General features: G+C 46.9%; 2 protein-coding genes across 2 annotated transcripts in view; one reads left to right on the forward strand and one right to left on the reverse strand.

The window, feature by feature from the left end:
• LOC140418474 (uncharacterized) overlaps positions 1–22,788 on the reverse strand; it is a 95,575-nt gene that overhangs the window by 1,005 nt on the left and 71,782 nt on the right. The gene's annotated exons all lie outside the window — the stretch shown is intronic.
• LOC140421351 (uncharacterized) lies at positions 638–22,167 on the forward strand. The gene is given in 4 exon segments (XM_072506019.1): positions 638–685; positions 2,480–2,589; positions 10,153–11,409; positions 19,217–22,167. Coding segments are annotated over 2 exon segments (2,067 nt in total). The 5' UTR covers positions 638–685; positions 2,480–2,589; positions 10,153–10,605; the 3' UTR covers positions 20,480–22,167.

Consider the following 22,788-nt stretch of genomic DNA (forward strand, 5'->3'; position numbering starts at 1 on the left):
GGGTGAATGCAACTGTGAACTATCCAACTGAAAACCTTTTCCATTAAACTCTCGATTAAAGCAGATATACGTTGTTCTAACTCTGCCAGCTGGGCTGTGGGATTAATTGGAGAGATCTTCCGAAGAGCCAGGACAGGCATAATGAGCCGAATGACTTCTATTTCCCGTAACAGCCTCCCCGAACAGGCGCCGGAATGTGGCGACTAGGGGCTTTTCACAGTAACTTCATTTGAAGCCTACTTGTGCCAATAAGTGATTTTCATTTTTTAATTTAATTTGTGCAGTATTATTCTGTAAAATAGTGAATAGTCAGAATTAACGATGGAGAGGAAAACAGAGAGGCACCAGTGACTGTGATTGAACCCAGCCAGAGTTTGAAACATCAGATGAGAGAGAGGAAATAGTACAAAACGCTTTAAAAACTCTGCATGGTTGCACAGGAGAACTTTGAGAAATGAGGCATAGCAGATCACCAATTCACAATTCATCACATTTTTAAATGAATTCATCTCAAATGTTAAGAAAGTTATTTTGTTTTAACAGTTTGATGTTTAAATGGTGCATGTATTACCCAGCATGCCCCGCGGCAGTGAATGTGCCCTATTCGCTCCACAGGAACCCAGTGCGCAGGCGCAGAACCACTTTGTTCGGAGCCCTGCGAGTACGGGAGAGGCTTTTTGGGCGGGTGAGTCGGTGGGGCGGAGGGAGGAATGGAGTCGGGATAGGGAGAGAACGGAGGCTTTATAAACACCCGGTACAGGTCCCCCGATCGGAATAAGATTCTGCAGGACCCGAGTTTGTAGCTGCGGGGCTTTTATCGGGAATCAGGCCCAGTTCCACCGCCGCCACCTTCCATCAGCGGAGAGCAGAGCGCATGCGCGGCCATCCTGGCTTCTTTGATCACAGAATCCCTGGAGTGTGGAATGAGGCCCATCGAGTCTGCACCAACCCTTTGAAAGAGCACCCTACCTAGGCCCACACTTCACCCTATCCCCACTTGACCTGTGGAAGGAAACCAGAGCAGCCGGAGGAAGCCCACGCAGAAACGGGGAGAATGTGCAAACTCCACAGTCACCCAAGGCCGGAATTCATCCCAGGTCCCTGGCGCTGTGAGACAGCAATGCTAACCACTCTGCCACCATGACGCCCAAGGGGCTTCAGGGTTCCAGTGACCAGGAGAGAAAATGTATGACTCATTGATTGAAAGGTCCAGTTTTGAGGGGGGACTTGCTTCATGGTAGCACAGCGATTAGCACAGTTGCTTCACAGCTTGAGGGTCCCAGGTTCGATTCCCTGTTTGAGTCACTGACTGCACGGAGTCTGCACGTTCTCCCCATGTCTGCGTGGGTTTCCTCTGGATGCTCACGTTCCTCCCACAGTCCAAAAATGTGTGGGTTAGGTGGATTGGCCATGATAAATTGCCCTTGGTGTCCCAAAAAAAGGTTAGGTAGGGTTACTGGGTTACGCGGAAAGGGTGCAGGTGTGAGCTTGGTAGGCTGCTCTTTCCAAAGGTCGATGCAGACTCGATGGGCTGAATAGCCTGCTTATGCACTGCAAATTCTATGTATGTATGTATTGAAAATGAAAATCGCTTATTGTCACGAGTAGGCTTCAATGAAGTTACTGTGAAAAGCCCCTAGTCGCCACATTCTGGCGCCTATTCGGGGAGGCTGGTACGGGAATCGAACCGTGCTGCTGGCCTGCCTTGGTCTGCATTAAAAGCCAGCGATTTAGCCCAGTGTGCTAAACCAGCTAAATCAGGGTGCATCTGATGCCATTTTAATAACAGAAGAATAAGATCATCAGAATTAGCAGCAGGAGAAGGCCATTCAAACCATTGAGGCTGCTCTGCCATTTGATAAACCCATGGTTCATCTGATCATTAACTCCATTTTCCTCCTGTCCCTAACAAGTAAAATGTTGTGTAACACAGCCTTGAATATACTCCATGGCCCAGCCTCCACTGTTTACTGGGGGAAAGAATTTCACCAGCTACTGGTTCTCTGAGAGAAGCAATTTATCCTGTTCTCCGTCTTAAGCCCTTATGTTTAAACTGTCCCTGCAGTTTTAGATTCCCTATTGAGGGCAAGCATCCTTCCAGCACTTCCCCTGTAAACTGCCCTCAAATACTTGTATGCTTCAGTAAGATCGCCTCTCGTTTATCTAAAATCCGTTTCACACTTGGTCAACATTTCCTTATGAAACCAACTCCTTCTAGCCAGGAATCAGCTCAGTGAATGTTGTCGGAACTGCTTCCAATTAAGTATATCCCATCTTAAGTAATCCTACACCAGGAAACAGAAGGAGAGAATGTTATGAATTTGCATCCCTGACTGACGGACTTTGAAAACTCCTTAAACTCCTTTTACAAGAGGTTAAAATGGGAGTAGTTACACAGCAATCTCAAATCAAGAAAAAATGTTTCTCTCTCAATTTGTAACCACAATTGCCACATGACTCTTGTAATCTCCTTTTCCAGGGAGTTAGAAGATTTGAAGACTGTGATTTTGCTCTGATTCCAGAGAATTCTTTCGAGCTGCTGCTCCAGCAGCAGGGTTTAAATTTGAAACCAGTGAAATTGTTCCAGAGGTGAGTATTGTTGAGCATTAATCTTTAATTTAGAGTTTTTAGTGTTGTGCTTTGTTATCTATGCTCTGGTTCCATGGCTCTGGGGCAGGTTTGGCTCCTTTACTGTGGATCTGATTCCATATTTCACCCATTGCTCTGTTATGCCTCTGCCCTCCCTGATCACCTCTCTGCCATTGTTTAACTTCTTCTGCCTCTAATAGTGGATTTATTTTATTTTATTAATTTTTCCATTGAGGGGCAATTTACGTGGCCAATCCACCTACCCTGCACATCTTTGGGTTCTTCGGGTAAGACCCACACATACACGGGGAGCAGTGACCCAGGGCTGGGTTCGAACCCGGGTCCTTGGCGCTGTGAAGTAGATAGTAGATTTATTTTAACCACGTTTGGTATTTTACCTGTTATTTCTTTCAATTTGTCTGAATGAAGATTTCATTGCTGCCCATCCCTCGGCTATGTGCTGCTGATTTACCATCTTTATCTTCCCAGTTTTTCCTGAACTGGAGACCATTTCTCTTCTGTTCATCTGTTGATATTAACCATCAAATTCTGCACCACAGTCCGGTTGCGGCAATGACCAGCTAAGCCGCACGTTTCGGTGGCTCCAGCTCCAACGGACCTTCGGGCTCTTTTAAGAGCCCCAACGGGAAATTTTCGTGCGACGAAACCCGGTGTGGGGTGAGTGAGTAGGGAGTCCCCCCCCAACGAAAGAGGAAAATATCGGCGGCTGCAGCGCGAGGAATCCTCGACGATAGGGACAGAAAGGGAGAAGACACAAGATGGCAGCGGAGAAAGCCCAGGCGACATGGGGGCCCGAGCAAGACGAATTCTTGAGACGGTGTGTGGAGCTACTAAAGAGGGAGGTGCTGACCCCGATGGTACAGGCAATTGAGGGGCTCAAGGAGGCACAAAGGACCCAGGAGACAGAGCTCCGCGTGGTGGAGCAGAAGGTGACGGATAATGAGGACGAGATCCTGGGCCTGGCGGTCAAAACACAGACGCGCGAGGCGCTCCACAAAAAGTGCATTGAAAGGATTGAGGCCCTAGAAAACAGAGCGCGAAGGAAGAACCTTCGGATACTGGGTCTCCCTGAGGGAGTGGAAGGAGCGGATTGCGGGGCTTATGTAAGCGCGATGCTAAGCTCGTTGATGGGAGCTGAGGCCCCTGCGGGCCCCTTAGAGGTGGAGGGGGCCCATCGGATCCCGGCGAGAAGACCAAAAGCGGGAGAACCACCTAGGGCGACAATCGTGCGATTTCACCGCCTTAAAGATAGAGAAGAGGTCCTGAGATGGGCTAAAAAAGTACGGAGTAGCAGATGGGAGAATGCAGTGGTACGGGTGTACCAGGATTGGAGTGCGGAGGTGGCGAGAAGGAGGGCGAGTTTTGGAGGTGTTACACAAAAAGGTGAAGTTCGGGATGCTGCAGCCGGCACGACTATGGGTCACGTACCAGGAGAGACATCACTATTTCGAAACGGCAGAAGAAGCATGGTCCTTTATTAAAGAGGAGAAATTGGATCGGAACTGAGGGACTGATACTGTAGGGAATGTTATTGTCGATGTAAATAGAGAAGTAAATTGAGAAGGGGGGAGACACTAAGAAATGTGGGCGCCGGTGAGGGGGGAAAGATGGGACATAGGCGGAGAATGAGGAATGGGAGTGGGAGGGGAAAGGGAGCTGCGCCACAAGAGGCGGGTCAGATATAGGGATGTTCCCGCGCCAGAAAGATAATGGCGGGAAGACATTCGCAAGGCAGATGGGAGTTCCCCACACGGGGGGGTCAGGGAGGGAGCAGGAGTAGCCGGGGTCAGTTGAAGTCAGCTGACTTGCGGAAGTAATATGGGGGGAGCAATCACGCTAGAAGGGGATCTAGCGAGGGGAGGGGGTTGGAGAGGGATAACTGGGTTGCTGCTGCGGAAATCAAAGAGGAAATGGCTAAAGAGTGGGTGGACGGGGATGGAATGCGACGCCTGGGGAGCGAGTGGGAGCACGGAGGCGGGACACGGGACTGGCCTAGAGAAGGTGATGGCTAGTCGACACGGGAAGGGGGCAGGTAGCCCCCTAGTGAGGCTGATCACGTGGAACGTGAGAGGCCTGAATGGACCGATTAAAAGGGCCCGAGTGCTCGCGCACTTGAAAGGACTAAGGGCAGACGTGGCTATGCTCCAGGAGACGCACCTGAAGGTGGCGGACCAAGTTAGGTTAAGGAAAGGATGGGTGGGACAGGTGTTCCACTCAGGGCTAGATGCAAAGAATAGAGGGGTGGCCATATTGGTGGGGAAACGGGTAGCATTTGAAGCAAGGAGCATTGTAGCAGATAGCGGAGGAAGATATGTAATGGTGAGTGGCAGGCTGGAGGGAATGGAGGTCGTGCTGGTTAACGTATATGCCCCGAATTGGGACGATGCGGGATTTTTGAGACGGATGTTGGGTCGTATACCGGGCCTGGAGGTAGGAAACTTGATATTGGGAGGGGACTTCAACACCGTGCTGGACCCAGGGTTAGATAGATCCAGATCTAAGACCGGAAGAAGGCCGGCAGCGGCCAAGGTGCTCAAGGGGTTTATGGACCAAATGGGGGGAGTGGATCCATGGCGATTTCTTAGACCGTGGGCCAGGGAGTTCTCCTTCTTCTCCCATGTCCATAAAGTGTACTCCTGGATAGATTTTTTTGTTCTGGGAAGGTCGTTGATCTCGAGGGTGGAAGAAGCTGAGTATTCAGCCATAGCGGTTTCGGACCATGCCCCACACTGGGTGGACCTGGAACTAGGAGAGGAAAGGGAGCAGCGAGCACTCTGGCGATTAGATGTGGGATTGATGGCGGATGAGGGAGTGTGTGGAAGAGTGCGGGGATGTATTGAGAGGTACCTGGAGGCCAATGACGATGGGGAGGTCCGAGTGGGAGTGGTATGGGAAGCACTAAAAGCGGTGGTCAGAGGAGAGCTGATCTCCATCAGGGCCCACAAAGGGAAAACAGAGGCCAAGGAAAGGGAAAGATTACTGGGGGAGATTTTAAGGGTGGACAGGGAATTTGCGGAGACCCCGGAGGAGGGACTGTACAGGGAGAGAAGACGACTCCAGACGGAGTTCGACCTTTTGACCACCAGAAGGGCGGAGGTGCTGTGGAGGAAGGCACAGGGGAGGAGGTATGAATATGGGGAAAAGGCGAGTCGCCTGCTGGCCCATCAGCTGCAAAAGAGGACAGCGGCGAGGGAGATAGGGGGAATTAGAGACGAAAAGGGAGCTACGGTGCGGAGAGCAGGGAAGGTAAACGAGGTGTTTAAGACCTTTTATGAAGGACTGTATAGGTCCCAGCCCCTGGAGGGAGAGGAGGGGATGCGGCAGTTCCTGGATCAATTGAGGTTCCCGAGGGTGGAGGAGCAGGAGGTGGAAGGCCTGGGGGCACCGATTGGGGTGGACGAGGTTGTTAAGGAGCTGGGGAATATGCAAGCAGGGAAAGGCTCCGGGACCAGATGGGTTCCCGGTGGAATTTTATAGAAAATACGTGGACTTGTTGGCCCCGCTGTTGGTGAGGACGTTTAATGAGGCCAGGGAAGGAGGGACTTTACCCCCGACAATGTCGGAGGCGACGATATCGCTAATTCTGAAGCGGGATAAAGATCCGTTGCAGTGCGGGTCCTATAGACCTATTTCATTATTGAATGTGGACGCCAAATTGCTGGCAAAGGTACTGGCATCGAGGATAGAGGACTGTGTCCCGGGGGTGGTGCACGAAGACCAGACAGGGTTCGTAAAGGGGAGACAACTGAATGTCAACGTGCGACGACTATTAGGGGTGATAATGATGCCCCCAGTGGAGGGGGAGGCAGAGATAGTGGCGGCAATGGATGCAGAGAAGGCATTTGATAGGGTGGAGTGGGAGTACTTATGGGAGGTGTTAAGGAGGTTTGGGTTCGGGAACGGGTTTATTAGCCATGTCAAACTCCTTTATGGGGCCCCAACGGCAAGTGTGGTCACGGGTCGGCAAAGATCGGAGTATTTCCGACTATATAGGGGAACAAGACAGGGATGCCCGCTATCTCCATTGTTGTTCGCGTTGGCAATTGAACCTCTGGCCATGGCGTTGAGAGACTCCAGGAAATGGAGAGGGGTGATTAGAGGGGGAGAAGAACACCGAGTGTCGCTATACGCAGATGACCTACTGTTGTATGTGACGGACCCAGTGGGGGGGATGACAGAGGTCATGCAGATATTGAGGGAGTTCGGAGATTTCTCGGGATATAGGCTTAACATGGGGAAGAGTGAACTATTCGTGATTCACCCTGGGGACCAGAGTAGAGAGATAGAAGGCCTGCCTCTAAGGAAAGTGGAAAGAAACTTCCGATACCTGGGGATTCAGATCGCTAGGAGCTGGGGAACCCTACACAGACTTAATCTGACACGATTGGTAGAACAAATGGAGGAGGACTTCAAGAGGTGGGACATGCAACCTCTGTCGTTGGCGGGCAGAGTGCAGGCAATTAAGATGATGGTCCTCCCGAGGTTCTTATTTGTATTTCAATGTCTCCCTATACTAATCACTAAGACCTTTTTTTAAAAAATAGACAGGAGCATCACGAGCTTCGTGTGGGCAGGGAAAGTCCCGAGGGTAAGGAGGGGGTTCCTACAACATAGCAGAGACAGAGGAGGATTGGCGCTACCGAATTTGGGCGACGACTATTGGGCCGCCAATGTGGCGATGATTCGTAAATGGATGATGGAGGGAGAGGGAGCGGCGTGGAAAAGACAACAGATGAGGGAATTTCCGCTGCTCCCGGCACAGGGGATCCAGGACAGAGTGCTTTCGGGGGTGTGGGTCGGGGAGGGCAAGGTGTCAGAGATATACCGAGAGATGAGGGAAGAGGGGGAGGAGCTGGTGGGCGAACTAAAAGGAAAGTGGGAAGAAGAACTAGGGGAGGAGATAGAGGAGGGTATGTGGGCTGATGCCCTAAGCAGGGTAAATTCCTCTTCCTCGTGCGCCAGGCTTAGCCTGATTCAATTCAAGGTGCTACATAGAGCACACATAACGGGAGCAAGGTTGAGCAGGTTCTTCGGAGTGGAGGACAAGTGTGGGAGGTGTGGCGGAAGCCCGGCAAACCACGCACATATATTTTGGTCGTGCCCGGCACTGGAAGGGTATTGGAAGGGAGTGACGGGAGTGATTTCGAAGGTGGTGAAGGTCCGGGTCAAACCAGGCTGGGGGCTAGCTTTATTTGGAGTTGCGGATGAGCCGGGAGTGCAGGAGGCGAAAGAGGCCGACGTTGTGGCCTTTGCGTCCCTAGTAGCCCGGCGTAGGATTTTACTCATGTGGAAGGAAGCAAAACCCCCTGGACTGGAGGCCTGGATAAATGATATGGCGGGGTTCATAAAACTGGAGCAGATGAAGTTTGCGCTGAGAGGATCGGCTCAAGGGTTCACCAGGCGGTGGCAGCCATTCCTCAACTACCTAGGGGAACGTTAGAGGGAAGACAGATGACCAGCAGCAGCAACCCAGGGGGGAGGGGGGGGGGGGGTGGAAAGTTTTAGTTTATGTTAAATGATTAGTTTACCATGTTGATTAGCCATTTGTTCACTGTTACATTTTCTTTTTTATGAGTTTGATGTGTAAGGGGAAAAAATTGTGATCGAAAAATTTTCAATAAAATATATATTTTTTTAAAATAAAAAAATTCTGCACCATATTTATTCCCTATAATTGAAGATTTGAGATTACTATCAGACCAGCCATGATCTTATTAAATGGTGGAGCAGGCTTGAGGGGCTGAATGGCTCCTGCTCCTTGTTCGTATTGATGCTGCACACTCTGAGATATTATCTGTTTCTCCTGCCACAATTACTTGCTGACATATTGAGTATTTTCAGCAACAACAGTATTTTGCTATTATTTTGTTGGAGGTGTTTCTCACAGAACCCAAGTTTAGAAGCAGAGATTAAGAACAGATTTGTATTGCGGAGGGTGTTGGTTGTGGAGGTTAGTCTCTGGCCTCCAGTTACAGTCCTTTTTCACAGAATGATTGAATGATTACAATACAAATGGAGGCCATTCAGCTCATCATACCCATGCTGGCTCATCCCATTCCCCTGCCCTTTCTTCTCTTCCTTGCGGCATTTCTTCTTTCCAAGGTCTTATCCAATTCCCTTTGGTTTGTTGTAGCAGTTTGGCTGGAGTGGCGATGCAGGAGAAGCTGCTAGGTTTAACCCCAAGGACTTTGTAACCCAGTATTGAGCAATATTTTCAGGTGCAAAGTTGTCAAGGGAGGTACGGGGAATGACACTAAGTCATCATCCTTGTTTGGAGAGTCGGTGCAGACACGATGGGCCTTCTGCACCCGAACAATTCAATGATTGGGGTGATCTACGATAGTTTGCTCTCTGGTCAGCTCTAGCATGTGCTGCTCTAAGAAACTGTCCCAAAAAGACTCTGCGAGCTCATCTGCCTGGCTACCTTTACCAATCTGATTCGCCCAATCTATGTGTAGATTTAAATCACCCATGATTATTGCTGTACTTTTCTCACAAGCCATTGTCCCTCCCTGTATTCTCCGTCCGTCCTACAGTGTGGTTACTGTTCAGGGGCCTAGAAACTACTCCCACAAGTGACTTCCTACCTTTATCTTTTCTTATCGATACCCAACCTGATTGTGCATCTTGCTCTCCATAACTAAGGTCATCTCTCTCTATTGTACTAATGCCGTCCTTAATTAACAGAGCTGTCCCTCCGCATATTCCCAGCTTCCTGTCCTTCTGAAAAGTCACGCAGCCTTGAGTACTCAGGTCCCAGCCCTTGTCATCTTGCAGCCATGTCTCTGTCATGACTGTCAGATCACAGTACCTGGAGTACGGTGCACACTTTTAGTCTCCTTAACTGAGGAGCGTGATTCTTGCATTGGGAGCAATTCAGAGAAGGATCACCGGGCTGATTCCTGGGATGAAGGTGCTGTGTTGTGAGGAAATGTTGGGTCTGTACTCATTGGAGTTTAGAGGTGACCATATTGAAACAGATAAGATTCTGAGGGAACATGATAGGGGAGATGAAGAGAGGATGTTTCCCTCCTGGGGGATTCTGGAACAAGTGGGTCCCCATTTCTGATGGAGATGAGGGGAAATGTCTTCCCTCAGAGGGTGGTTAGTCTTTGCAATTCTCTTCCCCAGAGAGCAGTGGAGGCTGCACCATTAAATATATTCAAGGCTCAGTTAGAGTTTTGATCAGAAATGGAGTCGAGGGTTACGGGTGACAGGAAGGAAACAAAGTTAAGGTCACAATCCGATCAGCTGTGATCTTATTAAACAGAAAAACAGGTTTGATGGGCCGAATGGCCTACTGCTGCTCTTATTTCTGAGGATATATGATCTCTTGGTCGAGAACAGGAAACGCTGTGTGTCGATCTGTCGATCAGCATGAATTACCACCTTCTGGAGAAGAAGGAGTGTGTATCTTAGATACAGCAGAGTGAGAATGGAGGGAGAGAGAGAGGGAGAGAGTGTGTGACAGCAACTAGAATTGTCTGTCCTGAATTTGTGAGCTGTATTGACAGTGATGATATTTGTAAACTCCTTTAACAGGATATTCAAAGGGGAGGATTTGCAGCAAGAAATCTCAAACCCAACTTCACATCCCAAGATCTGACGGAGTCGGCCATCAGTCATTTTACCATTAGTGTGACTGGAAAAGCACCGAGACTCCCGCACCAGGGGGGGATCCGTGGAAACGTGGCAATTGTGGGAAGGGAATCACTTCCCCATCTCATTGACACACTCACACCGGGGAGAGACCGTTCACCTGCTCTCAGTGTGGGAAAGGACTTACTGCTTCATCCAACCTGCTGACACACCAGTGAGGTCACAGTGGGGTCACACTGTTCACCTGCTTCGTGGGGGAAGGGAGTTACTACTTCTTCCAGTCTACGCAAACACCAGCAAGTGCACACTGGGGAGAGACCATTTACCTGCTCGCTGTGTGGGAAGGGATTCGTCCATTCATTCAGTCTGCTTACACACTGGCGACTTCACACTGAGATGCCGTTCATCTGCTCCGTGTGTGGGAAGGGATTCGGAGATTCATTCAAACTGCTCACACACTTTCGAATTCACACTGGGGAGAGGCCTTTTACCTGTTCTGTGTGTGGGAAGGGATTTGCTCAGTTATGCAGCCAACTGAGACACCAGCGAATTCACACTGGGGAGATGCCGTTTATCTGCTCCGTGTGTGGGAAGGGATTCGGAGATTCATCCAACCTGCACACACACTCCCGAGTTCACACTGGAGAGAGGCCATACACCTGTTCTGACTGTGGGAAGGGATTCACTCAGTTGTCCAGCCTGCTAACACACCAGCGACTTCACTCTGGGGAGAGACCATTCACCTGCTCCGTGTGTCGGAAGGAATTTGGAGATCCATCCAGCCTGAGCAGACACCAGCGAATTCATACTGGGGAGAAGCCGTTTACTTGTTCAGTTTGTGGAAACAGATTTATTGATTCAATCCACCTGCAGAGACACCAGCGAGTTCACACTGGGGAGAAGCCATTCACCTGCTCAGTGTGTGGGAAGGGATTCACTCAGTTATCCAACCTGCAGACACACCAGCGAGTTCACACTGGGGAGAGACCGTTCACCTGCTCAGTGTGTAGGAAGAGATTTGTTAATTCATCCAACTTGCTAACACACCAGCGACTTCACACTGATGAGAAGCAGTTTATCTGTTCCGTGTGTGGGAAAGGATTCAGAAGTACAGCCCACTTGCAGAAACACCAGCGAGTTCACAAGTCATTGCAGGGGTTGGATTCTGCTGTTATTGCTACTATTCGTCGCATCCAGGACTGAACCCTGTTCATTTTGACAGTTGATGACGTGGGAGCGTCTGCACTGGCCGGTGTCCCAATTTTCATTTCTGTCGGCTGAATCTCTGAGCAAGGGCACATTTCCACTGAAATGATCCACAGAAGCAGATGTAATACATTAATTTTATCCTGAACAGTTGATGAATGTAGGAATTTATTATATATATTGTATCATATATATCTGTTGCAGTGATATTTTTAAAAATCCATGTTTAACATCTAGGCAGGTGGTGTGTCTGCAAGATATGCAATTAAGATGTTGTAAAAGTTGGATAATCATTGATTTAAAAAAAATAAATTCAGAGTACCCAATTATTTTTTTTCCCCAACTAAGGGGAAATCCACCTAGCCTGCACAGCTTTTGGGTTGTGGGGGTGAAACCCACGCAGACACGGGGAGAATATGCAAACTCCAGACCGACAGTGACCTAGAGCTGCGATTCGAATCCCTGTCCTCAGCGCCGTAGTCCCAGTGTTAACCACTGCCCCACCTTGCTGCCCAGGGGATAATTATTGATGCTAACCATTTAATTGTTTAAACTATATTGTGCTAATGGAAATTTCTTCATGGAAAAACTGTTCCCTGGGGTTCAGTTAATTGAGGGATTGTGTTTAGTCTTATTAAGATGGACATGAGACTGTTCGTGGAAAGAGATGTATTTAATGGGTGGAGCCAGGTCTGCAGCAAGCAGTTGAACTTTTAGTCTGCCAAAGACAGAACGACTTGCAGGTTGTGCCTGAATGGATGTCTCACATTTGCTGAGAGCAACTCTCTACACAGGATAGTAAGTAACGCTGGGTTTGCTAACTTTTGACCTATAATAGGCTTTGCTTAATTGGAGATAGAGAAGGTATAAGTTAGTAGTTAAATTGTTTAATTTTATTGTAAAGAATTGTTTAACTGTTAATTGTAAGCTATTTTCTGTGATAACAATGTAGTTGGAACTGTGTTAATAATAAAGTTTGTTTCAAAATAAAAGATCCCTATTGGCCAGTGGAATAATTCCGTGGGTTGGCAGCGCTCCAAAGACTTGGAGACTTGGGCGGAGAGATGGCAGATGGAGTTTAATCCGGACAAATGTGAGGTAATGCATTTTGGAAGGTCTAATGCAGGTAGGGAATATACAGTGAATGATAGAACCCTCAAGAGTATTGAAAGTCAGAGAGATCTAGGTGTACAGGTCCACAGGTCACTGCAAGGGGCAACACCGGTGGAGAAGGTAGTCAAGAAGGCATACGGCATGCTTGCCTTCATTGGCCGGGGCATTGAGTATAAGAATTGACAAGTCATGTTGCAGCTGTATAGAACATTAGTGAAATGAAAAAGAAATTGCTTATTGTCACAAGTAGGCTTCAAATGAAGTTACTGTGAAAAGCCCCTAGTCGCCACATTCCGGCGCCTGTTCGGGGAGGCTGGTACAGGAATTGAACCGTGCTGCTGGCCTGTCTTGGCCTGCTTTCAAAACCAGTGATTTAGCCCTGTGCTAAACCAGCCTAAGTAGTTAGGCCACACTTGGAGAAGGTGTTCGATTCTGGTCGCCACACTAGCAGAAGGATGTGGAGGCTTTAGAGAGGGTGCAGAAGAGATTTACCAGGATGTTGCCTGATATGGAGGGCATTAGCTATGAGGAGCGGTTGAATGAACTTGGTTTGTTCTCTCTGGAACAACGGAGGTTGAGGGTCGGCCTGATAGAGGTCTACAAAATTATGAGGGGCATAGACAGAGTGGATAGTCAGAGCTTTTCCCCAGCATAGAGGGATCAATTACTAGGGGGCATAGGTTTAAGGGGCAAGGTTTAGAGGAGATGTACGAGGCAAGTTTTTTGCACAGAGGGTAGTGGGTGCCTGGAACTCGCTGCCAGAGGAGGTGGTGGAAGCAGGGACGATTGTGACATTTAAGGAGCATCTTGACAAATACATGAATAGGATGGGAATAGAGGGATACAGACCCAGGAGGTGTAGAAGATTTTAGTTTAGTCGGGCAGCATGGTTGGCACGGGCGTGGAGGGCCGAAGGGCCTGTTCCTGTGCTGTACCTTTCTTTGTTCTTTGAATCTCCACTGATTTAGAATTAATACATTTAATTAAATTAACATATATTTGATTTTGGTGGGTTAGGTTTATGCACGTTAGGGAAAGTTGCGGAGAGGGGTTGACAGGCTCTTTAACAGAAAGTGGGTCCCTCTGAGGTCATTGGCAGAGCTGGAAATGCGATTTTAGTGAGTTTTTCTGATCTGTCTGAAAGCAGATTCAATAGTATTTCCCAAAGGTTAAAATACTTAAAAGGGAAGAATTTGCAGGGCTGTTAAAAAGAGCAGAGCAGTTGGATGAATCAGGGTCCTTTCAAACAAATAGCAGAGGAATGTTGGGCTGAATGGACTCCAGCAGTCTGTGAAATTGTGCCTCCTACTTTGTGCAGATTAAAAAGGACAGATTTCATTGCAGCCTCTTCCCTGTATATGTATTTAAAGAGAAGGGTTTCCATTCGCTCCGAGTGATGACATAACAATGTCTTCACTCTTCTGTGTATTTTAACCATTGAAGTCTTGCACGGCCGAATATAGTCAACAGCCTTCCTGTAGCTCTCTCTGGACACAGCAAGAAAGCGTTTGACTGCTTAACAAGAGCAGGTTCCACTGAATATGATCTAACCACAACAACAAAAACAACATCCATTTGTATAGCACCTTTAAACTTCCTAGAGATCTTCACAGATGTGAATACCAAACAGAATTTGACACTGAGCCACATAAAGAGATATTGGTTCAGATGACCAGTCGCTCGGTCAAAGAGGAAGGTTTTAAGGACTATCCTAAAGAAACAAAAAGATTGAGGAGCAGAGAGGTTTATGGAGGGAATTCCAAAACCTAGGGCGCAGGCAGCTGAAGACAAGATCCCCAGTGGTTGTACAATTGAAACTGGGGGTATTGAAGAGGGCAGTATTAGTGAAGTACAGATATCTCGGAGGGAGGGCAGCACGATAGCGCAGTGGATAGCACTGCTGCCTCACAGCGTCGAGGTCCCAGGTTTGGCTCTGGGTCACTGTCCGTGTGGAGTTTGCACATTCTCCCCGTGTTTGCGTGAGTTTTGCACCCAGAACCCAAAGATGTGCAGGCTAGGTGGATTGGCCACACTAAATTGCTCCTTAATTGAAAAAAATGAATTGGATACTCTTTTTTTAAAAATAAAATTTAAAAAAAAAAGATAGCTCCGAGGGTTGTCGAATTGGAGAAGACTACAGGGATGGGAGTGGGGAATTTGTGACCATATGGTGATTTGAAAATAAAAGACGCTGTGGAGGTTTTGAAAAGAATGGACCTGATTTTAACTGACCCAAATTCGCAGTCACTTGTACAGAGGTAAAATCAGGCCGAAGGAGAATTTTAAAACTGAGGTGTTAATTGAACGGACAGGCACGGTAGCACAGTTGCTTCACAGCACCAGGGTCCCAGGTTCGATTCCCAGCTTGGGTCACTGTCTGTGCAGAGTCTGCACATTCTCCCCGTGTCTGCGTGGGTTTCCTCCGAGTGCTCCGGTTTCCTCCCACAGTCCAAAGATGTGCAGGTTTGGTGCTATTCTAAATTGCCCCTGGTGTCCAAAAAAGGTTGGGTGGTGTTACGGGTGGGCTTGTGTGGGGTGCTCTTTCCGAGGGCCGGTGAGGACTCGATGGGGCGAGTGGCCTCCTTCTGCACTGTAAATTCTATGATGTAGATCAGGGAGCACAGGGGGTGATCGGTGAATGGGACTCGGTGTGAGTTGGGACAGTGGCAGAAAAGTTTCTCTCTTGAAGAAAACAACTGGGACAGTTCTGTACATTTCCCATCACACTGCTTATGTCTAAAGTCAAGCTGACATCACCGTGTTCCTTTGGGAGTGTGGAATCCACTGATGTCATCACATTCTATTGCGGTGATGTCATAAGATGACAGGGGAGAAAGAGAGAGACCTTCAAAGGGAACTAACTTGTTTGTGAAATGTTAGAAAAGATTTAACTGTGTTCAACACAAAGCTGTTTTATTTAAATTTTATCCAGAATATTAGCCCACGCAACTGGGTTGAAATTTATTAACATCAGCAGAAACATACCCCAATGAAGATGGATCGGTCTTGGATGTGCTTCAAAGAAGAATCCACTCACTGTAACTACTTTTACATTTTTAACATTTAGAATCATAGAATTTACAGTGCAGAAGGAGGCCATTTGGCCCATCAAGTCTGCACCAGCCCTTGGAAAGAGCACCCCACCCTAGCCCACACCTCCACCCTATCCCAGTAACCCAACCTAACTGGACATTAAGGGCAATTTAGCATGGCAAACCCACCTAACCTGCGCATCATTTATTTCCAAAGATGGCATCTGGAGCATGGCGACTCTCTGCGAGCTCCCTCCCTCTGTCCCTTTTCTTTTATCTCCTATCAGCGTTCTGACCTACTAAAACTATTTTCCTCTTATATAATTCCGCACTGTAACCAATCACTGTTTTGTCGATGTACCATTTGTCATTGTTCCGTGTTGATTATTCTTGTGTCTACTATGTACGTGCTGTGTACTTTCCTCGGCCGCAGAAAAATACTTTTCACTGTACTTCGGTACAAGTGACAATAAATCATATCAAATCCAAATCATATATCTACGATGGAAATTTCAGGAGGGTCAATAATATGGAATATATATTCCAGCCATTAAATTGTTTTCCCCACTATCCAGTGTTGCCATTTTGGATGCAGATGGAAAACCAGTTACATAGATGTTTGTCAGCCAAAATTGTAAATGGATAAAGTCTATATCCGGACTAGTTGAGCAAAAATCTGCACTGTACAAGATCAGTATTAGCTGCCTTATATTAGTATGGTATTCAAACATTTGATTAAGTTGTCAACATAACTGCTACTTTGTGACGGTTTCTTTAGTTAATTCTCCGAATGGTTCAAACCACTACTTTATTAACGCTGAAATTATGGCACAAAAGAAAGGGTGCAATAGGTCCATATCTACCTTATTTAGAGGCTTGAGATTTTACATATTTAAACAGTAATGGGAATACTTAGATTCTGCTGGCCTGTAAGTTTTAACTAGCGCGGTATCAGTGTCTATCCTATACCCAAACTTCCTCCAGTAACAATATAAAAAGCTGACAAAAACCATCTACGGATGGCATCAAATCAATTAAAGGAGCATTAACGCATCCTGTGTTTGTAAAATTAAAATAACATTCAGCATGGAATAGTTTTATTTCCATCTACTTGACTTCAATTTTACAAAACCAGAGAAGAACAACAGTTCCAAATGCATCACTTTCATCTTTTATTTAGAAATTGTATGAGCAAATTGTTCACCATGATCAAGGTGAGAAATGGTGGTTTAATTGCTGGCTGTGCACGCTTCCATCTTTGGTTTTTGGCATAAACAATTGGCAAACATTCCCAGTCAGGTCGAGCAGATTTGATTCTGAGCACAGTTCCCTGCAATGGCCCATACTTCCCACACCGAGCAACAATCTGTACCTTATAAATAAATGTTTAAGCACATGGTTGCTGCATCACTTGCTGAACCAGGAATGAAGCATAATTTTGGCTTCAAGTTCTGACTTGCTGTTGGGTACATTAAAGTAAACTTTAAAGTCTCCCGGCCAGCCAGCAAATGCTATAATCAAATTCATGACGCATCTATTTATGTTCCAATCACATCCTGTTAAATCACCTAACAAAAACAGCACTGTAATGTAATCGCTGAAAGCTGCATCCTGTTGTGCTATTGACATTACTTTCACTATTTCTGATACCACCAAACCTTATTGCATGCATTAGATAGGTTATTGTCAACAATTCGCTTGACTGTCAGCAGACTGGATAACGTGTGAATCTCTTCCCACTCATGGGGCAGGTTAATGGCCTCTCCCCAGTGTGAATTTGCTTTGTGTGTCAGCAAGCTGGATGACTGTGTGAATCTCTTCCCACACTGGCAGCAGCTGAACGGCCTCTCCCCAGTATGAACTTGCTTGTGTGTCAGCAGGCTGGATGACTGAGTGAATGTCTTCCCACATTGGGAGCATGTGAACAGCCTCTTCCCAGTGTGAGTTCGCTGGTGTACAGTGAGGTCAGATGATGTCTTGAACCCAGTCCCACAGTAAGAGCACCTGCTCATAAAACCATCCCTTGCATGTTCCACTCCAAGGGACGCACTGTCTGAACTTGTCTGACATCCAGTACTGGAGGAGCAGAAATTTCCTCTTTAAATATTAAGATTCCGTCCCCTCTGCAAATTCCACTCCCTCGCCACTAACTCCATCCTTGTCCCTGCCAAATGTCTGAGGCAGAAGCAGCCTGTTCACAACCCTCGTGAAATATTTCACCCCTGTTGAGCTTCCAAACACATATCCACATCATCACCAAGATCACCTATTTCCACCTCAGCAACACTGCCTGACTCCGCCTTAGTGTCTTTTTATCTGCTACAGAAACCATCATTTATTCTTTTACCCCTCGACCAAATTTTTCTAACACACTCCCAGTCAGCCTCCAATGTTAAACAACCCCCTCCATCCCATCCAAAACTCTGCTGCCCATGTGTTAACTCATAAGTCTTGTTTCCCCATCCCCTGTGCTCACTGATCTACAAATGATTCCCTTTCAGAAGCACCGAAAGTTGAAATTTCTCATTCTTCTATTGTAATAGTTGTGATCATCCTGATCTCTGTAATCTCCCCCCCCCCCCCCCCCATCACCACCTCTTGGAGATCTCTGCCCTCATTAATTCCGGCCAGTACAGCATTCCTCATTTTTCTGACGCTGCACCATTACTGGTCTTTTATCATTTGGCTGGGCCGCATTCTCTGAAATTTCCTCTTTAAAACTCTGCGACTCCCTGACTCACTTTCCTCTATTAAGATTCTCCTCAAAGCTAATATCTCCTGTGGCTCAGTGTCAATTGTTATTTTGTAACGTTTCTCTGAAAAGTCTGAAAGTTTTATTCTGGTCAAGGCACAATACAAATACGAATTATTGTCATTATACATTGTTCTGCCTTATAAATACTCAGAGTGGAACAGTTTGATGGACATTCTGACACGAAGAAACATTTTTAAAAATTTGCCCACATCAATGATGGCGACTGCGCCTGCGCTCCGCTGCTACTGCCCCAATAAAGATGGCGGGTGCGCATGTGCACTGCTGCGAGTGCCCAATGTAAAAGGCGAGTGCGCATGCGCATTGCTGCCAGTGCGCAACTAAGATGGCGGCCGCTGAGTCCTGTCAGAAAGCTGCAGCCCCCGCTCAGGTCACCGGGTCCCGGTCGGTTATTTCTCCGGGTTTCGTGATGAATTATAGTTGTGTGGTGCCAGAACCTGCAGAGAAGCAGCTGCTTCCGTTGTTAGAATCACCAAACAGATTTCTGATTAATGAGGATGTCCAGGGTTATGGGGAACTGGCAGATAAATGGCGAGAAAGCTGAGATGAGGCGTTTCTGTCCTGTACTGACAGTGATAAAATGTGTTCAATGTTTTCACAGGATACTAGATGAGGAAGAATTACAGACAGAAATCTCAAACGTCACGTCTCGCTCTGACAGTCACTGGTTTCCTTGGAACCTGAATATCATCGGCCTTTGAATCTAGAAGGAGAAATATTTGCCTGAACTCTCAGCTTCTAAAGATTTCAAACATCAGTGTGACTGGAGAAGCACGGAGATACAACACGCACACCCGAGTGAGAGTGTTCCAGTGAACTGACTGTGGAAACATCAGTGTGACTGGAGAAGCACCGAGATACACACAACACACCCGAGTGAGAGTGTTCTAGAGTGACTGGAAAGTTCTTTAACCAGTTACACTGCCTGAATAAACATAACATTCACAGCGGGGAGAGACCATACCTGTGTTGTGTCTGTGGACGAGGCTTCAACTGATTGTCCAGCCTGCAGAAACACTGGGAGACCCAAAACATGGAGAAACCGTGGAAATGTGGGGACTGTGGGAAGGGATTCCGAGCCCCATCAGAGCTGGAAACCCATCGACGCAGTCACACTGGGGAGAGGCCGTTCTCCTGCTCCCAGTGTGGGAAAGGATTTACTGAAGGATACAGCCTGCAGTCACACCAGCGAGTTCACACTGGGGAGAGGCCATTCACCTGCTCTCAGTGTGGGAAAGGATTTTGTGATTCATCTAGCCTTTTGAGACACCAGCGAATTCACACTGGGGAGAGGCCATTCACTTGCTCTCAGTGTGGGAAAGGATTCAATCAATTATCCACCCTACAGAAACACCAGCGAGTTCACACCGGGGAGAGGCCGTTCTCCTGCTCCCAGTGTGGGAAAGGATTTACTGAAGTATACAGCTTGCAGTCACACCAGCGAGTTCACACCGGGGAGAGGCCATTCACCTGCTCTCAGTGCGGGAAAGGATTTTGTGACTCATCCCGCCTATTGAGACACCAGCGAATTCACACTGGGGAGAGGCCATTTGCCTGCTATCAGTGTGGGAAAGGATTTACTCAATTATCCCACCTGCAGAAACACCAGCGAGTTCACACCGGGGAGAGGCCATTCATCTGCTCCCAGTGTGGGAAGGGATTCACTCAGTTATCTCACCTGCAGTCACACCAGCGAGTTCACACCGGAGAGAGGCCATTCACCTGCTCCCAGTGTGGAAAAGGATTTTGTGATTCATCTCGTCTATTGAGACACCAGCTAATTCACACCGGGGAGAGGCCGTTCATCTGCTCTCAGTGTGGGAAAGGATTTACTGAACTATGCAGTTTGCAGAAACACCAGCGAGTTCACACTGGCGAGAGGCCATTCACCTGCTCTCAGTGTGGGACGGGATTCACTCAATTATCTCACCTTCAGAGACACCAGCGGGTTCACACTGGGGAGAGGCCATTCACCTGCTCTCAGTGTGGGAAGGGATTTACTCGGTTATCTCACCTGCGGAGACACCAGCGAGTTCACACTGGGGAGAGGCTGCTCTCAGTGTGGGAAGGGATTCCCTCGGTTATCCACCCTTCGGAGACACCAGCGAGTTCACACTGGGGAGATGCCGTCCACCTCTCAATGTGAGACAGGATTGCATGATTCATCGCACCAGCTGTGACACCAACAATTTCACAATTGATTACAGGGGTTGGATTCTGCTGTTATTGTTTCTGCTCTACACCCAGGACTGCATTTTGTTCATTCTGACAGGTGGTCAGTGGGGATGGTCGGAGGGTTTCTTTCTGCTGGACTGACCGGTCTCACCACTTTGCCTCCTGATGCACTTTGAGCCTTGTTGCTAATACTTGGCTTCAAATTGCACAAGGATCACAGAGTGAAAGGGTATTTGGAAGTTTGAAGATATTTAGTTTCCATTTCTGTTTCAAACCCCTCAAAGCATGCCATGTTGCCATGGAGATGGGCCCTGATGGTTACAAAGTTCTTTTGTTTAATTTATCTGGGTGTTCCTCACAGAAGAAACCTATCAGGATATGAGGGGCAAGTTGTTTGAGGTGGAGTGGGAAACTGATTGGTCCAGGGAACACCTAATATTTAAGGAATTATTACATATTTACGAGAGGGTCGGTTAGCTCAGTTGGCTGTACGACTGGTTCGTGATGCAGAGCAAGGCCAACAGTGAGGATTCAACTCCCGTACTGGCTGGGGTTATTCATGAAGGCCCCGCCTTCTCAACCAGGCCCCTTGCCTGAGGTGTGCTGACCCTCGGGTTAAATCGCCTCCAGTCAGCTCTCTCTCTGTCAAAGGGGAGAGCAGCCTATGGTCCTCTGGGATTTTTGCGACTTTTATTTCACATTATTATGGGCCAGGGTTTAGAGAATACCAAAGTTTGTTTTTCCTCTGGAAGGTAACTCAACAATTTATCCCAATTTTTAAGAACATCCTCATTTTACAATTTAATTTGAGGGATGTCAAATTCAAAGTCATCTGGATTTGGTTTGTCACTTTGAGTTAGAATCATTAAAACCTCCTCCAGTTTCTCTCCTTCCGTTTCAAAGTACCTGTTAAGCAAATTCACATGACACACTCGGTGAGTTTTCCTTTCTGGCATTTTTACCACATAATTCACCTCACTTAATTTCCTTGCAATCTCATAAGGTCCACAAAACTTTGCTTTTAAAGGTTCACCGACCATTGGTAACAATACTAAAACTTTGTCTCCACTGGCAAAACTACAAACCTTTGCTTTCTTGTCCGCTACCGTTTAATCACATTTTGTGCAACTTTTAAATGTTGTCTCGCCAATTCCCCTGCTCTATTTAATCATTCCCGAAAGTTTGACACGTAATCCAATAATGTAAGTTCCGACTGCTCAATCACCAATTTTTCCTCAATCACTTTAAGTGGTCCTTTTACCTCATGACCAAAAATTAGTTCAAAAGGACTGAATTTGGTTGACTCATTAGGTGCATCCTTAATTGGAAACAGTACGAATGGAATTCCTTTATCCTAATCCTCTGGATAATCGTGACAATAAGGCCTCAACATTGTCTTTAACGTCTGATGCCACCTTTCTAACGCGCCCGTGATTCTGGATGGTATGCAGTTGATTTAAATTGTTTTATTCCTAAGCTATCCATAACTTCTTTGAACAACCTTTAGGTAAAATTTGGTCCTTGATTCGATTGTATTTCTGTGGGTAGTCCATATCTAGTAAAGAATTTAAGTAACTCCTCCACAATCTTTCTAGCTGTAATATTTCTGTTGTAACTCCACCAATTTTCCTGAAATAAAAATATCCGCCTCAACCTCCACCTGTTCTTGTTCTTTTCCAACCATCTGATCAAAAGTCGTTTCTGATAATTGAACTTTGACTTTATCTTCACTCTTTGATGTCTCTCTGATAATTGAACTTTGACTTTATCTTCACTCTTTGATGTCTCCCCTTGTCTTAACCTGTGACTTTGCGACCTCGTTACTACACAATCCTGAAAAATCCCAGGATATTCGTCCTTCAATACTTCAGTTGTCTGATTTTCCACTGGCTTATTAACCACAGTGGGCATCACTTCCACATGCGATCCAGCTATATCATTACCCAAGATAAACTGTATTCCTGGACAAGATAGTTTCTCTGTTGCTCTTACTACCACTTCACCACTCTTCACTGGACTTTCCAACCTTACCTTATATAATGGAACACTACTCCTCTCACCCTGAATTCCACATATTACCACCTTTTCTGGCAGTATTCTTCCCAAACTACATAACTCCTCATCTCTTACCATTAAAGATTGACTAGCTCCCGTATCTCTCAAAATTGTGACTTCTTTACCTGCTCCTCCTGATGCACATGAGCAAACTTTACCCATACAAGTAAATTCTTTAAAGAGATCTGGCACCTTCTTATCAATCAACTCTTGATCAGCCTGTAC

This window comes from Scyliorhinus torazame, chromosome 5 (genome assembly GCF_047496885.1).
Source record: "Scyliorhinus torazame isolate Kashiwa2021f chromosome 5, sScyTor2.1, whole genome shotgun sequence".
In the NCBI taxonomy this organism is placed as follows: Eukaryota; Metazoa; Chordata; class Chondrichthyes; order Carcharhiniformes; family Scyliorhinidae; genus Scyliorhinus; species Scyliorhinus torazame.